Consider the following 17,870-nt stretch of genomic DNA (forward strand, 5'->3'; position numbering starts at 1 on the left):
ACAAACACGTCTAATAGTTTTGGCACAGAACAAGAAACAACATTATTATATTATATTGATGGTAAAGGAAGGTTGTCCTTAATGGAAATAATGTGGGTTGCATTTTAAATTACTGAGCCCATTCTAAAATTACTATGTGGGTGCGCAATTATGGCTTCTTGTGACTTTTTAAAGTGAATAAATAAGTTTGGGAAAATTACAAAAAAAATCAATGGGATATCAAGAAAAGTCAACATTTTAAAATAAAAAAAAAAAAACAAAAATTTAACGATTTTCGAATGCTCAGAAATCTCACTGGTCAATTTTATTTCACGAGCGGCTCATGGGCTTCCCCTGGAAAAATCAGTTTTCTGCTCCCGCACTACACCGCAAAGTATAATGAATTTTCTAGAGAGATATAAAAGAACGAGGATTTTCTGGGACAACTATGGGAGCGGGTCATAATTCTGCTTGTCAAAATTCTGTGGGGTCAAAATACTGTTAGACCATAATTCTGTAAGTCATTATACTGTAAATACAAAATTCTGTACGTCAAAATACTGTATGAACAAAATACTGACTTGCAAAATTCTGTTTTGTAAAATTCTGTACGGCAAAATACTGTATTTTCAATACAGTATTTCAAGAAATTTCCTTTGATAAAAAAGACACATAATACTAGCTTTAAATATAATTATTGAGAATAAAGTTGTAGTTTTGTACAAACATAATTATTAAAGTAAAAAAGTAAATCAATTCTAGGAACACAAATCAAACTTTTCTTAAACATACAAAATACATTTTACATGGTTTAATTCAGATTGTTTATTAAATAAGTGTAGAGTTTTGTCTTCTCTCTCCATTTTCCGTAGCTCCTAATAAGGTACCTAGATTAATCAGCATTAGAAGCTTGACTCTTTATTAAGATCTTTTAGAAATTCATAGTAAAACCTCTTTTAAATAAATTTGTATTTTGAAGTCTGGAAAAATGATGTAAAAAATATATAAAAAATATATTTTTTACAGCATTTTTACAGAATTTTGCTATACAGAATTTTGACAGAATTTTGAAATACAGTATTTAGACCAACCAGAATTTTGCTATACAGAATTTTGACTTTCAGAATTTTGTTCGTACAGCATTTTGCATATACAGAATTTTGACATACAGTATTTTGGCATACAGTATTTTGAATACAGAATTTTGCAACATACAAAATTTCGACCCCAACCCGGCAACTATCAAAGGTTGTCTCACTTTCACGAACTTCTGCGATAAATATCACGGGTTACTCCGGTAAATATCACAGCATTTTTCGATTGTATCATGAATATCATGATTTTTTTCGAGAAATATCACAGGACTGTTAAGTAAGCATCAGGATACGTCATTATAATATCAAACTCCTTCGGTTAGTATTCCAGATTTCAGATACACAGTTGCCCGGCCTATATCATGACTTCCTCTATTAAATGTTGGTCTTACATTAAATGTTTGTTTCAAATTTCAACCCTGCTCTTACATCGAATTGAACTCAAAGTATGATATAAAGCATTAAATATTTCAACTTAGTACCTATCCCAAAAATGTTTTGTGGAATTTTATTATTGCTCTGGTACAATCTCCAATATATAAGTGTTAAGAAGATTTTGACACACCGCGATTAGAAAACAATTAGGAAAGTTGAGCAAAACAGGTACAATTAACATCTCTTTTAAGCGAATCATAAAAACATCACTAAATTCAAAAAAAAAATAGGATTCCTAATCATAAGTGCCATAATGGTGCATTACTCAGTTTCGTTAAGTTTTGTTTTCGGACGTGAATTGCGATCCCTATCGCACTTTACGGACCAAAACTTGAAAACTGACTGCATGTTTCACTCTCTCTTTCCATTTGATAGAACGGAAAGAAACGCGTGATTTGGTTTATTTTAATTGAGCCTTTACTGTTCATGTTTTCAGAAACATGACGAAGCAGAGTTCCTTCGATTTTGACATAAGCTCATGCGAGTCCATGGCCAAAAAATTAAAAAAAAAAAAAACACCCATGTAGGTATATTTAAAATAGATTTAAGATAACAATTTCTAATTCACATTAATTTGCGGGGCAAATGTTTTTCATATCCAAACAAAATTGAGCAATATATGCCTTTTAAAATCCACCTACAGTTCATTACATACCAACTATTTAATGTAAAAACAGAACCTTCAAAACACACACTCTCCCCTTCCCATGAATTGATTTCTAATTTCTAAGATCAACAACACATTCTCTATATATTTCGATTCAATTTCGAGTACATTTTAATTTGAAATTCCAAAACGAAGAAAAATTCAGATGTGTGGGTGGACATAATTATTTATATGAAACCAATATTATGGGATAAGACGTCATGGAGAATGGAGAAATACAATCAATGTTTTTTTCTGTTACTATTCCACATTCGGCTAGAAACTATAATTCTATACATCAAACACACATGCATTGAGATTGAGCACCAACTAGATCATTGAAACAACACTCTGGGGCCCATTTTTCGAGATGAAAGTGAGCTCATCTCTTGTTTTGGATTCCTTAATGGCTTCTGATACTTGACGCTAGTTTTTTTTTTCATATTTAGATCAATTCATATGGAATTTTTTTCATAATTTAGATATAGATACACGCGTGAAGATTGTAAATATTAAAAATGGATAATTTTTTTGTTTAAAAAATAAAGCGTTATCAACCGGAAACATTAAGTCGGGTAATGCAGTCTACCTACTTCAAATTAATTCAAATTGTCGATTGAAATTTGTTTTTGTTGTTTAGATTTCATGCTTGAGGCGTCACTGGTATACTCCCCTGAGGTATCCCATATGCTGATATCCAAAATTGGTGACAGTTGTTGCTGCTGCTGTTATTTGAAATTGGGCTCATTACCGATCAAACAACAAATTGAATAACAAACAACAGAAGCAGCAACAATAAAGAGAGAACGTCATGTCATTTATGATTTGTGGTTAGATCAGTCCAAACCGCTTTTCACAGATAAGTATCCATCACTATTCACTACCCCTGGTCTATCAGGTAGGTATGTACAAACTACAAAGAATAGGTAGCTCAGAACGTAATAATTATTTTTTTTTTTATTTATAAACTTTGTCGTCGTTGGTTTATATAATTATTTTACCTTCTTGTGATAGCTGCGCGATATACGCGTACTTGTTTGTAGTTTGTACAACACAAAAGGACGGACGTTGTGTAATTATATTTGTAGCTCAAGGCTTTTGTTAAAATTGTTACATGAGTTACAACCAAAACAAAGAAGAACAAAAAAATAAGAATATTTAATGAGCGTTTTTTTTTTTTTAATTTTTGATTACAAAAGAGAAAATTGATATTTTGTCACAGTGCACTTGTTTTTATATGAAAATAATATAAAAATACTACGCAAAATAAGAGAAGAATAAAAAATATTTTTCTTTATATTTAAACAAATAAACCAGGTAGACTTGATTGTCTGTTTTTGTATCAACTGGTTTTTCAGAAAGTAAACAATTAACTTTTATTAATGTGAGACAGTCCACATATTCATTGCCATTAAAAAAAAATATCGATAACACTCAGAGTAGGTAAATCGTAAATGTGAGAATTTTTTTATTGCCAAGAATATTTTTGCCAGTTACGGATCTTAGATTTGCATAAGGCAAGGCCGTAACGGACTCAATTTATTCAAAACTAGCTAATCCATGCTAGCGCTACTTTGCACGCCCTTCAGCAATGCTTGGTCAAGCTGACGAGAGAATCATGTGTCAAAACCTAACTATAGTTGTGGGAATAGAGCGTACGGTGTTGCATGAAAATATACCTACCTACGAATACAAGCAAATCAGTAGCGAATTGCTCAGTTTCGCTCAGTTTTTTTTTCGGATGTGAAGTCTACTTTAAGGACGCCGATGCAAATATGAAAACTGACTGCGTGTTTAACTTTCTCTTTCCATTTGACAGAACAAGAAAACGGATCGTTCAATTTTTAACATTAGAATCCGTTTGCTTCCATCTTTTATTCTAAAGATCTAACCAAACTTAAGACTTAAAGCTTGGCCGCACCGGAAAGGTATGCGGTTGCGGTACGGGTAATTGTATGAAAAAAAAATTCCACACCTGAATGTTGTCGTTCCAGTTTGGATTGTGAAGTATCGGTGAGGTTCGAATGTATGATATGCAATATGTTGGATTAAAGTTTCAGCCAATATTGGCAGATCTATCAGATATCTTCCAATTGTCAAACCAAATAAGTTAAAGTGTTTTGTAAAAAAAAATACAAAGCAGGCTCCATGACGAAACCGCGAATCTTTGAACCTGAAGACCTCTGAGTTTTTAGATTACTTATTGCCTTTTTTTAGTTAGATGTCAAATTTCAAATTTTACTTCTAAGAAGTTTAATTCTACTACAAAGAAAATGAAAGCAACATCAATTTTGAATGTTGTTGTTGTTTCTCCTCTAATTTTTGCTCTAAGCAAGAAAGAGAAACGAAAAATTCGTAAAAAAGCCCAATTTCATCTTTTAGTTCGATGAGATGAACAATGCACATTACCTACATTTACTTTGTAGGATGCTCCAGGATGCAGACGGGGAATTAATTTTTTTTAACTCGATGAGAAAAGCGTCTCTGTAGTGCCGCATCCCACGTGCCTCGAAACATTTACCATTAAATGAGTTCTGTGAGCAGGATATTAAATAAACTAATACAGTTCCTCAGCAATTTCTGAACTAATATTACTTTATATATTTTTTCAAAAGGTTCCTTCAAATAAACGAAATGCTTATTACTAAATTCGCTGATCTTTTGGCAACCGATGTTATGGTTTATCATAGACAAGGTCGTTGTCAAAAATTCTTTATCTTCAGAATTTGTTTATAGAAAAAATCTAAGCTGGTCATACTACTTATCATCCCACTCAAGTAGAAACCTTGACTCGATCGTTCCACCACAAATAATGGCGAACATCGGCCGAACGAGCCGAATACCGAATGAACAAGACTTTTTCTTGAGTATTTTCATCCACTTGTTTCTTTCATCTGTTCGTCTTTTTCATACACACACACACGCTGACTCTTCTCTTCCATCAACATTTACCAATACACTCAATAAAAAGAGGCGATCTGCTTCTGCAGAACAAATACAGCTGTATTTTTGTTTTTTTTTCTATTTTTTTTTTTTCATCTGCAACTTTTTACAATTTACTTTTCTTTCATTCTTAAATCGTTTATTCTTTTCGTTCAAAATGAAAAAAAAAATAATTTTCGCAGTGTTGGTTAATTACTTTTAACAAATTCGTCGTCATAGATGAAGATTTCTTTTAGTTTTTGTTTTTTATTCACACTCACCTGGATCGACCAATTTAAGCATAACTCCACCAATGTGCTGATCTCCTCGTACTCTTAGCACCTTCGATACCTGAAGGTCCGTAATGAAAACCCTCAAATTCCATGTATTATCACCGACGTGAATCATTTTGATATCTTTTCTTTTTTTAAAATTTTATTCACAAATAATTCACTTATATTTTTTTTTACCCAAATTTATGTATTTTTTTTTTAAATGATTTCCTTTTTGTATAAAAATATATAAAAAATATATATATATTTGTTTCACTCACTCCTTCACTCTTTTATAGAAAAGCAATCACTTTTTTTGATAAAATGCGAAACATGATAAGGCACACACTGCTGTGTTTCGTTCGATGCTCGCAACTTGCAACAAATAATTATCGCAAGAAAACTACTACAAAAAAGAAACAAATAGCCACAGGAAAATATTTAATATAAATGATTTCACAAAATGTAGAGGGAGGCACTTGGTATCGGATAAAATGAAAGAAATGTAATGCAAAAATAAAAAAGGAGCGATTAATAAAAAAAAGTTATCGCTGCTGACAGACGTGCGGACACTACCTTATCCTACAACAGATTAAACTCAACTGATGATGGCAACGAACTGAGTTGAATGATTTTGTATAAAAATATTTTTTAATGGAAGAGAATTGAGTGGGTTTGAAATTTTAAGAGATTGTGTTAATCGGATAAATAAAAGTGGCGGATAATAATGATGAGAGTCTCACCACAGGTTTGTGTATGTAATAACATTATTGAGGTTGTTGTTCAGAGTAAGCAGATACATAAACCAAATTGGGAGTTAGTTGTTGCGAAAAATCTAAGACAAAAACTGTACTAAAATACATTTGTGTGTTATAATAAGTTCCAACGGATACGATAATTTTAAAAATCATTATACAAGGAAGCATTGTATATGAATGAATTGATATACAATGAAGGAAGTAAGATGGCGAAATAGTAAATTATGTCATAAAGAGATTCCGTCATGTGTCATAAAACGAATGTCCTGTTTTAAAATGACGTCAAATGTCATTTCCTATAGACAAATTTTTGAAGAGAGGGGTTCACATTGGCCTTACGTCGCCGACTCATTTTGACGTTTATGTGGTGCTTTCTCACTTCCACTTCATGATGAGAAAGAGATGTCAAAAAGAGGCATGAAATTTAAAACTCATTTAAGATCTTCGGACTCATGTCGTTTTCTATTGACGAATCTCAGAATGAGATTTGTGAATTTGACAGCTGAAAGGGGTGGTGAAGAGGGGAAATAGTGGACAAATCTCAGATTTCATGATCTATTTGCGTCTTGAGATTCAAAAAAATGACAAAAAAATGAATCTGAGATTCAAGAATCTGATTCTGGATTTTATCAAGATTCACGCATACAAACACACGCACTTTCACACACACTCCTCTGTTTGACATTTGTCTGAACATTTGTTGTTGTTTTATTTTTTTTATACGCACAGATTTCGCACACAATTACAAAACTAGATTTCATATTCTATTTGCAGTGGAAAATCTGAGAATTTTACACACAAATCTCAAAAGTCAATAGAAAACGACATCACATAGGTGTCAAAATGAGTCGGTGACGTGAGGCCAATGTGAACACCGTCAAGAGATGGGTTCCCAGGGAGAGGCTGTCAGAAAAAAATTGATATCAAATTGTTTTGAAAACCATCCGGCTAACCGAAGAAAAGTCCTTTGAACGTCATTTTATCAACACACATTCCTGTATTTATTATTAATAATGATAATAAGAGAATTTTAAAATTTATTTACGGATTTACGATGTTAAGCTACCGCAAAAAAAATTACGGCAAAAATTGACTCGTAAAACGTTATGTAGACATTTTACGAGTAAATTTTTGCTGTCACACTGTCATATTGATGAAGGTCATGTGGTTGGTGCTTACTGACCTAACCGTGGTAACCGTGGACGAGCAGTTGATGCAAGTGCAACAGTCTATTCCAGGACTAGCAGCTATAGATAACAGATTACTTTCTAGGGAAATAATAGCCTTTCATTTAATTTGGTTCTTAATTTCCTATAGGATTTTGTGTACAGATGCGTTCCACAGATGCATTACGCTGCAACTGGTAAATGTTAGACCCGCCTTTAGATGCTTTGCAAGCAGAAGGGCGCTTTTTAGTTACATTGTTTGAACGATGCTTTTCCATGATGACTTAAACTAAGACTATGGTTCCTTAGTTGTGTGCGAACAAAAGATGTAAAAATTAATAAAAATGGAAAGTGGAATATAGTTGCGTGGGGTATTGCCTTGTATACAATGTTTTAAGTCGCTTCGTGAAAATTAAATTGTGAGAATAGGGACATTTTGGAATGTCATCACGTGTAAGGCCAAAAGTGACAGCGATTATTTTAATGAAACTGACAAATTCAATGTTGCAAGGTTAATCATCACAGTGAAGAGCAGTGACATTTGATAGCTTAAAATCCCTATTAAAATTCCATTGTACTTTTCACACAAAGCCTATCTTTAAATCTCTTTGTAGGTGAAAGCTCTCATATTGCTCATGACTCATGAGTCACATTTACCTTGGCGCCTAAATGTCAGTTATAGTTCTTGAATTTTGTTTTCTATTTGTGTTTGTAAACAATTGCTGTCATCTTTGATTTTTGACTTGCCTACTCAAAGAAAATCGACAAATCAACATCAAACTGTCTTTGCTTTTCAAATATTGAAATATTGATTAGAAACATTTCAAACTGTTTTTTGCTAATCGTAATGATAAAATAAAACTACACGTCTGGTCGCATCTTCTTGCTCTTTCAGTTCCAAAAATGTTATAGATGTTTTTTAGCTTTATGTAGGTACCACACCCATTCGTCAACAATATTTTTTGTAATTTTTTTAAAAACAAAGATCAAAAGTGAGTAACTATCAAGTATGTGTAGTAAAAAAACTTCTACTACTAATAAAAAAAATTTTAAGCAAGGGAGTTGACCAATAAGAATCACAGAAAAGTAACAGTTCCTCTTCTTTGAGCTCCGATTTTGACAAACTACGCGAACTTAAAAAAAAAAAATGGAAACTCCGAATATATTACCTTGTATATGTGTACTGTGGTGTTCAGCATTCAACTCGGTCTGCTCAGTTATTTTATTCTGAGCCCATCGATCGCGCTCTGAACAAGCGCAGAACACGTTTGGAACGAAAAAAGATAGGTACACAAATTTGAAGCTCTGAATTCGGAGGTAAAAAAGAAACACAATTTTTTGTTTGACAGTTCAGGCTCTGTTCTGAACTAAAACAGAAAAAAGCCTCATGTGTCGATGTCAATTGAAGTACTAGATAGATCTACTAATGGTCTACATACTAATGAGTAATCTACCACCTCCAAATAAACGCGACGAATGTAACTAACCCGGGAACCGTTGGAATGAATGGTCCAGCAGATGGTTCAATGAAACTTTCATTTCATACAAAATACACAAATAAAGTTTGTACTTTTGATAAATTAATCGAGCAGAATTTCATGTTTTAATTGTAAATCTCTACCACATCGAAAGGAATGCGGGTATTAGGGCTGTTCCTTTGGAAGTTCTAAAGTATGACAACGAAATCAATCACATCTAGGTAGAAGAGTTTGAGTAGATCTAGTACTAAATGTACCAAATTATATACTTATAAGTAGTTTTCTAACTGCAAATAAACGCGGCTAAAATTTGTTTTTAATCTCAAAATCAATTTAAAGTGTATTTTTTTTTAAGAAATATATAGCAAGGCCTTATATGAGTAGTCTTTATATTCTTATATCATAAAAAAACACAAAATCACAGTTATATTTTCCCAAGATCTTGATAGTCTTTGAAGAGCTTATCATTATTGAACAAAAAAAAAAAATACTTAAAAACCCCTTGATCCTTTCATACTCCAAAAAATTATGATAAGAAACCAATAATAATTATTAGATAATCACGGCCGTGCAATAATTTCAATGATTAGTTTAAGACATATCGGACACGGTCGACGACAGTTATGGTTGCTATTCGGACGTGCTCATACAATAAGTCAAACTTGGTGTACTAATGTTAGACTATACTAAACGACTAGACGACGACGTGAGCAAAATACTTAAAATCGTATTCTCCAAGACTAGTTCGTGAGGCTGTGACCAACAAACTCTGTGACGCGATATTAAGCTTATAATTCGGAATTTGGAAAGCTTAAGCTAAAGCTAGCGATCAATTAAATTTGTGATATGAGATCTAGTACTAAATTATTACTGATGACGGTGGGACTAATCTGTGTATCGGCTTTTATTGCCTTCGGTATGAGGTTTGCTCTAGGAGAGAGCACTGTGCCGGTTAGCATCATTATTTATTATTATTGAGTCCTTTGTAGGGCTTACCGTTATTGTCATATTCTTAAATTGATAAATTCAGGTCATAATGTGTGATCTTTAATGAGGCTTTTGTTATTTATAAATCAGTGCTGCATTCGCTAGATGTTTCATTTTTGTCGATAAAATTGGTAGTGAATGCTATTGAGCTTTTGTGTAGTGCGTTAAAGAAAATATATAAGTAGTGTTAACACAAGTCTGTTATTCAGATTCTATTTGTTATTTATAAATATTTGCAAGTTTATTTGCTAATCCAACAGAAACTTGTTTTTGTTTATTATTACTTTTTTCTTTTTAAATAATGAGTGAAAATTCTTTTTGGAACTCATTGGCATTGCTAGTTTGGGCATTTCAGCAAATTGGACAGGTTTGGAGTGATAAATTTAGTAAAACAAAAAGAAGATTACTTCTAAACATTAAAATGGTTATTTATATATTTATTTATAGTTAACATTTTATGTTGATTTTTACGAATCTTGAACTGAAACATAAACAATTTATGTATATTCCTCTAGATTTGACTGATTTGTTTTTTATTTGGATTCTTTTTTGCAATGTTTATAATTTTTAAGTAATTTTCTTGGAGAAGATTGTACTAAACAAAGAGACTATCTTATCTATTGAAATTCCTTCTTTAAAGTTTATTTTATTGATTAAAGTATTGATATTCTCAAGTTATAAAATTTATCAACTTTAACTAGATTATGTATAGCTACATATTTGCGAAGGAATTTCAAACAAATTTAGCATTTTTAAGTAAAATTATTTTTCAAATGTTTGATAGAGATTTATTCACTTGGGAATTGACAACATGCAATGACCACACTGTCAATGTAAAAAATTCAATAGAAACAACATTTTCACTGTAGAAAAGTTTATGAATGAAGAAGTTTTTAAATAAGTGACATTTGCTTCAAAAATTTCGAGTCGTTGACGGTAATTTTAAGTTTCTTACGCCAATTTTCGGGCATACATCTCGTTCTAGTACAAAATGAACATAATCTAGTCCAGTGAACATATTCTAACCAGGGTTCAAACGTTGCTCCGATGGGAGCACATTTGCTCCCCTTTTGAAGGAAAAAAACAATCTACGCTCCGATTTTTCACTCTACTTTTTCCACACTGAAAAATTGTTTACCTAAATCAACTTTACTGACCGGATTGGAATGTTTGAAATTGAAATTGTATTCATTTTAGAATTGCAAACACACCACCACTTGCATAAGGTGAATTTATCTTTTTTATGAATCAAATTGACATTAATTTAATAGAATATTATTTTTTTTATCAAAAAAATTTCCTGAAAAGTAAGGATTTCGAGTGTTTCGCATCTACTCCGCAAATTTTGCATTTGCTCCACCTTTTTTTAAATTCGCTCCAAAATTTCATGGCCGAGGTTCGAACCCTGATTTTAAGCAATGATTTAGACTTTTTACAAGTTTATTTATTGGTCTAAGGCCCAATATCTTAAAAAATTCATTAAAAAATAAAATCAAAAAACGAAAAATTTCGTTGTTCCTTTTGTTTCACATCAGCTTGACAAAAAATATCTTACCTGTACTAGATTATTTAGAGAGTTTTCACTTACATATTTGTCACTCACATTTTTCTGTCCTGGTCATTTCTTTTGGTCCACAAGAATTTTCTGACGATTTTTTAATTTTTATATTGATTTCCTTGTTTAAATTATTCTCGGGCATTTTTTTTTCTTAGTTTAACTTAATTTAAATTTTTTTCTTATCGTGACTACGACATATTTTTCATAACTTTGTAAAATTTTCGCTTTAGCTGCGTACTAGGTAGTACTAGATTTTTGTAAACAAATTCGTTTAGCATCAGGTAACTCTAGACTCTAGGTCTAGCATTTATCTATGGCAAAAAATAGAACTGCCACTTACTTATACTTTTATTAAAAATAAAAAACCGGCGATTCGAAAATGTAAAGCCCATTTCACCCATAGCCGGCAACCATCTAACCGGCCAGGGTAGCCGGTTTTTCTTCATACGTTTTCAATTTAATCGTGTGAAGGCGCCAATAGGAACGTGTATCTAGCAACCGGCTATGTGTGAAATGGGCCTAAGGAAGGTATCTGTTTTTTTTTTTATTATTTGTTTATATGGTGTCCAGTTTTGAACCAAATTGAGTATTGTATTGAGCAAGAAGAAAAAGGTATGCAAAAGCAGTAAAAGGGGCTTAGTATAACAGTTGTTGCAGTTTTTAGAACAGGTAAAGAAAAATTCCAAGGTAAATTTAATCCCACTCTATAGGCAGATAATAAAAACCCAGCCATTATCACACAAGTAATAGGCATTCTTGGTATATCTACAAACATACATAATGTGTGTAGTTGTTTTCAAATATGTTTTGTGACATATTTAGTAGGTTCAATTACAATTTAAGCAAACAGGTGAAGGAAAACCCTATGCTAAATACTTCATATTAAAATTTAAATCAATTTTGAAATGAGGGTGTTATTATCTGCAGGCGTATTTAATTTGTATTCAAGTTTTGTTTTGATTATTTCATTTTAAGTACCTATGGCATATTGATTTTTTATCAAACTAATAACAGGTGCCACGGTCAAATATAACTTGTCATTATAATTTTTCAATGTGCAATGTATTGTTTTTTGTTATTATCATGTTTAGTTATACAGTCAAACCCGATTTTTTAACACTCTCTTGAAGAATAATGCAAAAAATTATTTTTAAACTCTTGAAAGGAAAATTGTTGGGACTGTTACGTTACATGAAAAAGCTTTTATGTTACATGTCGTCGCCCTAATATTGAAGTGCCGTATACGCCATTTTTACATTTTTAGGAAATAGCATTTTATTGTCTGGAAGTATATTGCGAAGGAACTATAACAGCTGGCATTTTTTGATATTTTAGTATGATATATAGTTAAAAGCTATCTTTTATGAACATACAATTGGGCATCTGAAATTCGTTTAGTTTTCAAAATATTTAAATTGAAAATCACAAGTTTCTTTTATTACACGTACGTCAAAAAAACATTAACGCATTAAAAACGGACGTCAAAACAATTCTCAAAATTTTCGAAAATTGCATGAAAAATTTGACGTTAGTGCAAAAACTTGGTGTTTTCGTCAAACAATACGTGAAGATTTTAGCAACAAAAAAAGATAGAAAAAAACGGATAACAGATTTGAAAAGAGCCTAAGTTGTTTCTTTATGTAGTGATGAATTCATACTTCATAGCTTCAAAACTTGTCATGAATATTGAATACCCTGTTACGAATCATTTAAAACTTAAAAGCTTTCCATATGCAAAACAAACGAACACGCATTGCCTTACTCAAGCTTTTTCTCAGTTCATAACCCATCATCACTTTCGCTTTAATCGAAATCAAAAGTGATGGTAGGTTGTTTATATGTTTATATGGCTTATTATTTTTTTGTTTTTTTTTTTATAAATATATTTAATTTTCAGTTTTTTTTTTGTTTATTTTAAGCCTCTACAACATTTTCAACATAAATTCACTATCGACTACGAACAAAATGTCTTTCTTATGGATTCAAAACCTTTTCGATATGTATCGGGATCTTTTCATTATTTCCGGGCAGTGCCAGAAGTTTGGCGCGACCGGTTACGAACTATGCGTGCTTGTGGATTGAATGCAGTTGATACGTGAGTTAGAAAGTCTTATTTGAGAAAAAACCAATAGAACACTTCAATTTTTGTATTATATTCCTTTAAAGTTATATAGAATGGTCTTTACATAATCCAAAAGACGGTGAATACACCTTCGATGGAATTGCAGATGTGGAGAAATTCATACAAATAGCTCAAGAGGAAGACTTGTATGTCATTCTGCGACCTGGTCCATATATTTGCGCTGAACGAGATAATGTACGTAAAGACTCGATTTGAATTTCTAAAAACCTATTTTAATCGTCTAATATCTTTAAAAGGGTGGTCTACCTCATTGGCTGTTTACCAAATATCCTGATATCAAGCCACGTACAAGTGATGCCAATTACACGTCAGAGGTATCAATTTGGTATGCTAATATCATGAAACGTATGAAACCATATCTGTACGGCAATGGAGGACCAATTATAATGGTTCAAGTTGAAAACGAGTATGGGTCGTTCGACGCCTGTGACAAAGACTACCTCCGATGGCTTCGCGATGAAACAAACAAGTATGTTCGTAGTGGTGATGCAGTTTTATTCACAACAGATATTCCCAATGATCGAATAAGTTGTGGCAAGATCGAAGATGTTTTTGCGACAACGGATTTTGGACTCGAAAGAGGTAAACTAAAATGGAATGTTCTGACAAAAAGTAGATGCATACATTTTATTTGTCTCAGCTTCAGAAATTGATGATGTATGGTCAACTTTGAGATCGGTTCAACCGAATGGTCCACTGGTTAATTCAGAGTTTTATCCAGGATGGCTTACTCACTGGCAAGAAGGAAATGAACGTAGAGATGGAGCAGCTGTAGCGGAAGCATTAAGGTTGGTATAATAAAAAAAATAATAAGTCGACAAGTGCCACAATGCAACGGCTATTCTATGTCACACAACTGTCAAAATGATTCGGCAGAGTGAGCCTAATTTGAACATCACCTAGAGATTACAGGTGAACGCCTCGAGTGACAATTGTCAAAAAGGGAAGTGATTTTTTTTTACATTTGTCAAAACCCCCAAGCCCCATCAACACGAGTGAAAACTTGCCAGAATTTCGCCATTCTGTACATTCTTAAAAAACAAATGGCAAGAGGCCAAGCACATTCGTTGGCAGTTTAATGACAAGAGCATTTGACAGTTGTCTGACAAAATTACTGTCAAGTTTACGCTTACTACCTGTCAGACTGTTTTACATAAAGCATAGTACGCTGCTAAAGCGAAACCAAAAATTTTGAAGTCTCCAAAGTCAACAGCGAACATTTTAACGAAAAAATACCATCGGGTATTATAGCAAAGTAAAAATAATAAAGGTACAAATCAAAAAATAAATTTAAAAGCAAAAACAAAACAAATTTTATTTCGTTCAGGATTTCGTTAACGAAATTTTGTATGGAAAATTTCGTTTCGCATCAGCAGCGTACTAGGCTTAAACTTTGAATACTTTTTATCATTCTCGAGATATTAATTTTGCTTGTAATCTTGTTCTTAAAACTCATAATAATTTATCTTTTTTTTTTCAGAAATATTTTGACGTATCGTGCAAATGTCAATATTTACATGTTCTTTGGCGGAACAAACTTTGGATTTACAGCTGGTGCCAATGACTGGGGCTTCGGCAATTACACTCCCGACATAACTTCTTACGATTATGATGCTGTTATGGATGAAGCAGGCGACGTAACTCCCAAATACATGCAAGTTCGAGATGTTTTAAAAGAATTCATGATAATGCCAGCAATTGAAGTGCCAGCAAAAAGCCCCAAAACAGCTTACGGTTCAATTCAATTAAAATCAATGGGTGATATACTTTCACCAGCTGGTCTTGAAGCACTTTCAGTGAAACAAGTCACATCAAAGTTGCCATTGTCTTTCGAAGAGCTTGATCAATATTCCGGTTTAGTATTGTATGAGACTGTTCTTCCTAAAATTGAAATCGATCCAACTATATTGACAGTTAACAAATTACACGACCGAGGTTTAGTTTATATTGATGGCCAGTTTATTGGTACACTATCGCGTCAGAATAAAATAAGTTCACTTCCTCTGAATGCTGGTGTGATCGGGGAAAAGTTGCAAATTCTTGTTGAAAACCAAGGCCGGATTAACTTTAATATTGCCAACGACACTAAAGGTATCCTTGGCCCTGTGACAATTCAAAAGCTCAATGGAAGTAAAATTGAACTTCTTAATTGGACTTCGAGTTCATTGCCGCTGAAAATTGAAGAGATTTCGAAGTTTTTGGAGATTCAAAAAAATTCTGCTAATTTTTCTTCAGAACAACAGGGTATTCTTGTTAATGGACCTGTAGTTTTTTACGGCGAGTTGAATATTGATGAGAATCCAACAGATACATATCTTAATACTGAAGGCTGGGGAAAGGGTGTGGCTTATATAAATGGCTTTAATCTTGGAAGATATTGGCCATTGGTGGGTCCGCAGATCACGATGTATGTTCCAGGGCCAGTACTACGAAAAGGTTTAAATGAAATAGTACTGTTGGAGTTCCAAAAGACGTCTTCTGATTTACGGATTAACTTTTCTGACGTTGCTCGCTTGGATGGTGTTTAATTTTTTTTTTTTTAATATTTAAAGGAAATAAATATTTAATCATTTTGTTTAGATAAATTAATTTTTTTTTATTCACTCGACTTCGAAAAAACCAAAAGGAGGTTATTTGTTTGTTCGGTATGTATTTATATTCATCTATTCTATCGAATCTTCAAAAAAACTTATCTTAATTCAGTTATTATAGGATGATGCATTAATTTGAATATAGGCTCGGTGGAAGAAGTCGGAAGCTAATGTCAAATCCACGTTTTTGTTGTAGTTTTCTTTGACTTTTTGACAAGTTTTCATTCGTCGAATGCGGTTGCGAGCGCTGTTCCCCTCCGTTTCATCCGACGCATCCGACAATTATAGTTCTGGCTTAAGGGCCCAGCCCATAGAATCCGTTGCGTCCGTTGCGTCGAAGTTTTAAAATAAAATACACACGTTCTTATGGGAAGCGACCCATAAGCGACGGATCGGACGGAGACGGACTTCCCATAAGAACGTGTGTATTTTATCGAGCTGTCAGTCAAAAACTTCGACGCAACGGACGCAACGGATTCTATGGGTTGGGCCCTTTAAATTATTCAGGAGGCAAAACAAAACCTAAACGGATCTTTTTTATATGAAGCTTCCATAGATTAAAGATTTGAAAGTTTCCGATCTAGGTAGTTGGTGTTTGTCTATGGTTGTGTGTTTGCCAAACGTCAGTGTCGAAGAAAAAAAAAAAAAGAAACAGAAGAAAAAAACTTTTGACATTTCAATTTTGAGGAAAAGTGGCGTGTATTATGCATGTATGCTTTTGTTTTCCTCAGAGTTGATTTGATTTGATTGGTTGTTTTTTTCTTGTACTTCTTTAATAAACAGTTATGATAGAAAGGAATAAGACAAAGACAGATTGCTTAAAAGCCCCAATTTGTAGCTGTCCATAGATAAAACATTCAAGTATGTTTGCCTTTAATCTGTAACTGCCTGGCTGCACGGTAATTTTTCAATCGCCTTAGCAGTGAGTTTGTAGGCAAAAGGGATGAGGAGTGAAGGGGGAAGATGCTCACGAAGGGAACTGAATTTTCTGAGGGCAGTACAGTTACATTTTTTCCTCTTTTTGACGTTTGTTCCTAGAAAATGTAAAAGTGGAACGTGATTGGGCACAACAGTGTGTAGCCATCGCATGTGATTTTTCAATCGATTGAAAAATCACTGTGTAGCCAGGCACTAAGGCGGTATTCACATTCGATTTATAATACACGTGACATCATTAAAATGGCGGGTGTATATTAGCTTGCATTCAGCTAATCTTGATTTGATCTCTGGTCAAAATAAATAAAAATTGAAACCATGTGTCAGTACTAAAACAATTTATTCACTTTACATTAAATTTAAAGCCTCTATACGATTAACAGCTTTCTAATTTTTAATGGGGAACTTACCTAAATATAATAGAGAGTAAATTAATTAGGCCTTAGATGATTAAATAAGTGTGTACCTATCGGCTATAAAACATAAACCCCTTTATTAAAAGTGCTTCAAACACAAAGTGGCAACACTGATAAAAGCTTTTATAAAGAATCTGAAACCATGCACTTTATCGATGGATTGTTCTCTTTTCAGAAACATTTCTGACACGACACAACCAACAGTACAAATTTTGTGTAGCGGTGATAATTAGCATTTAAAAATAAAAATAAAAATAAATAAGGTAAAAATAAAATGGCAGCATCAATCCCAGCTTTTGATGAAAAATTAGAATCATGGGAATCATATAAGGAGCGTCTTGAACATTACTTCATAGCTTTGGACATTGAAGATCCAAACAAAAAAAAGTCGATCCTTATCAATTGTGTTGGACCTAGCAACTATGAAAGAATACGAAATATGTGTTTTCCAAGTTCAGCAAACGACAAAGAATACGAAGAACTATTGGA

General features: G+C 32.9%; 2 protein-coding genes across 5 annotated transcripts in view; one reads left to right on the forward strand and one right to left on the reverse strand.

The window, feature by feature from the left end:
- Nucleotides 1-5,959, reverse strand: part of LOC129914368 (unc-112-related protein) — a 64,473-nt gene extending 58,514 nt beyond the window's left edge. Inside the window, exon 1 of the mRNA XM_055993575.1 lies at nt 5,358-5,959. Within this exon, the coding sequence (XP_055849550.1) occupies nt 5,358-5,484 (127 nt within the window). The 5' untranslated portion in view covers nt 5,485-5,959. The remainder of the gene's footprint in view (nt 1-5,357) is intronic.
- Nucleotides 1-16,023, forward strand: part of LOC129914369 (beta-galactosidase) — a 31,248-nt gene extending 15,225 nt beyond the window's left edge. The window contains exons 1-6 of one of the 4 annotated variants that reach the window (XM_055993577.1): nt 9,334-9,701; nt 13,215-13,390; nt 13,462-13,612; nt 13,675-14,020; nt 14,079-14,226; nt 14,919-16,023. In XM_055993577.1, the coding sequence (XP_055849552.1) occupies nt 9,597-9,701; nt 13,215-13,390; nt 13,462-13,612; nt 13,675-14,020; nt 14,079-14,226; nt 14,919-15,966 (1,974 nt within the window). In that variant the 5' untranslated portion in view covers nt 9,334-9,596 and the 3' untranslated portion in view covers nt 15,967-16,023. Of the gene's footprint in view, nt 1-9,333; nt 9,702-9,996; nt 10,105-12,998; nt 13,121-13,214; nt 13,391-13,461; nt 13,613-13,674; nt 14,021-14,078; nt 14,227-14,918 lie in introns of those variants that run through there. The other 3 variants (XM_055993578.1, XM_055993580.1, XM_055993579.1) reach the window with 3 other exon arrangements.
- The last annotated feature ends 1,847 nt before the right edge of the window (nt 16,024-17,870 follow it).

Source organism: Episyrphus balteatus, chromosome 3 (assembly GCF_945859705.1).
Source record: "Episyrphus balteatus chromosome 3, idEpiBalt1.1, whole genome shotgun sequence".
Taxonomy (NCBI): Eukaryota; Metazoa; Arthropoda; class Insecta; order Diptera; family Syrphidae; genus Episyrphus; species Episyrphus balteatus.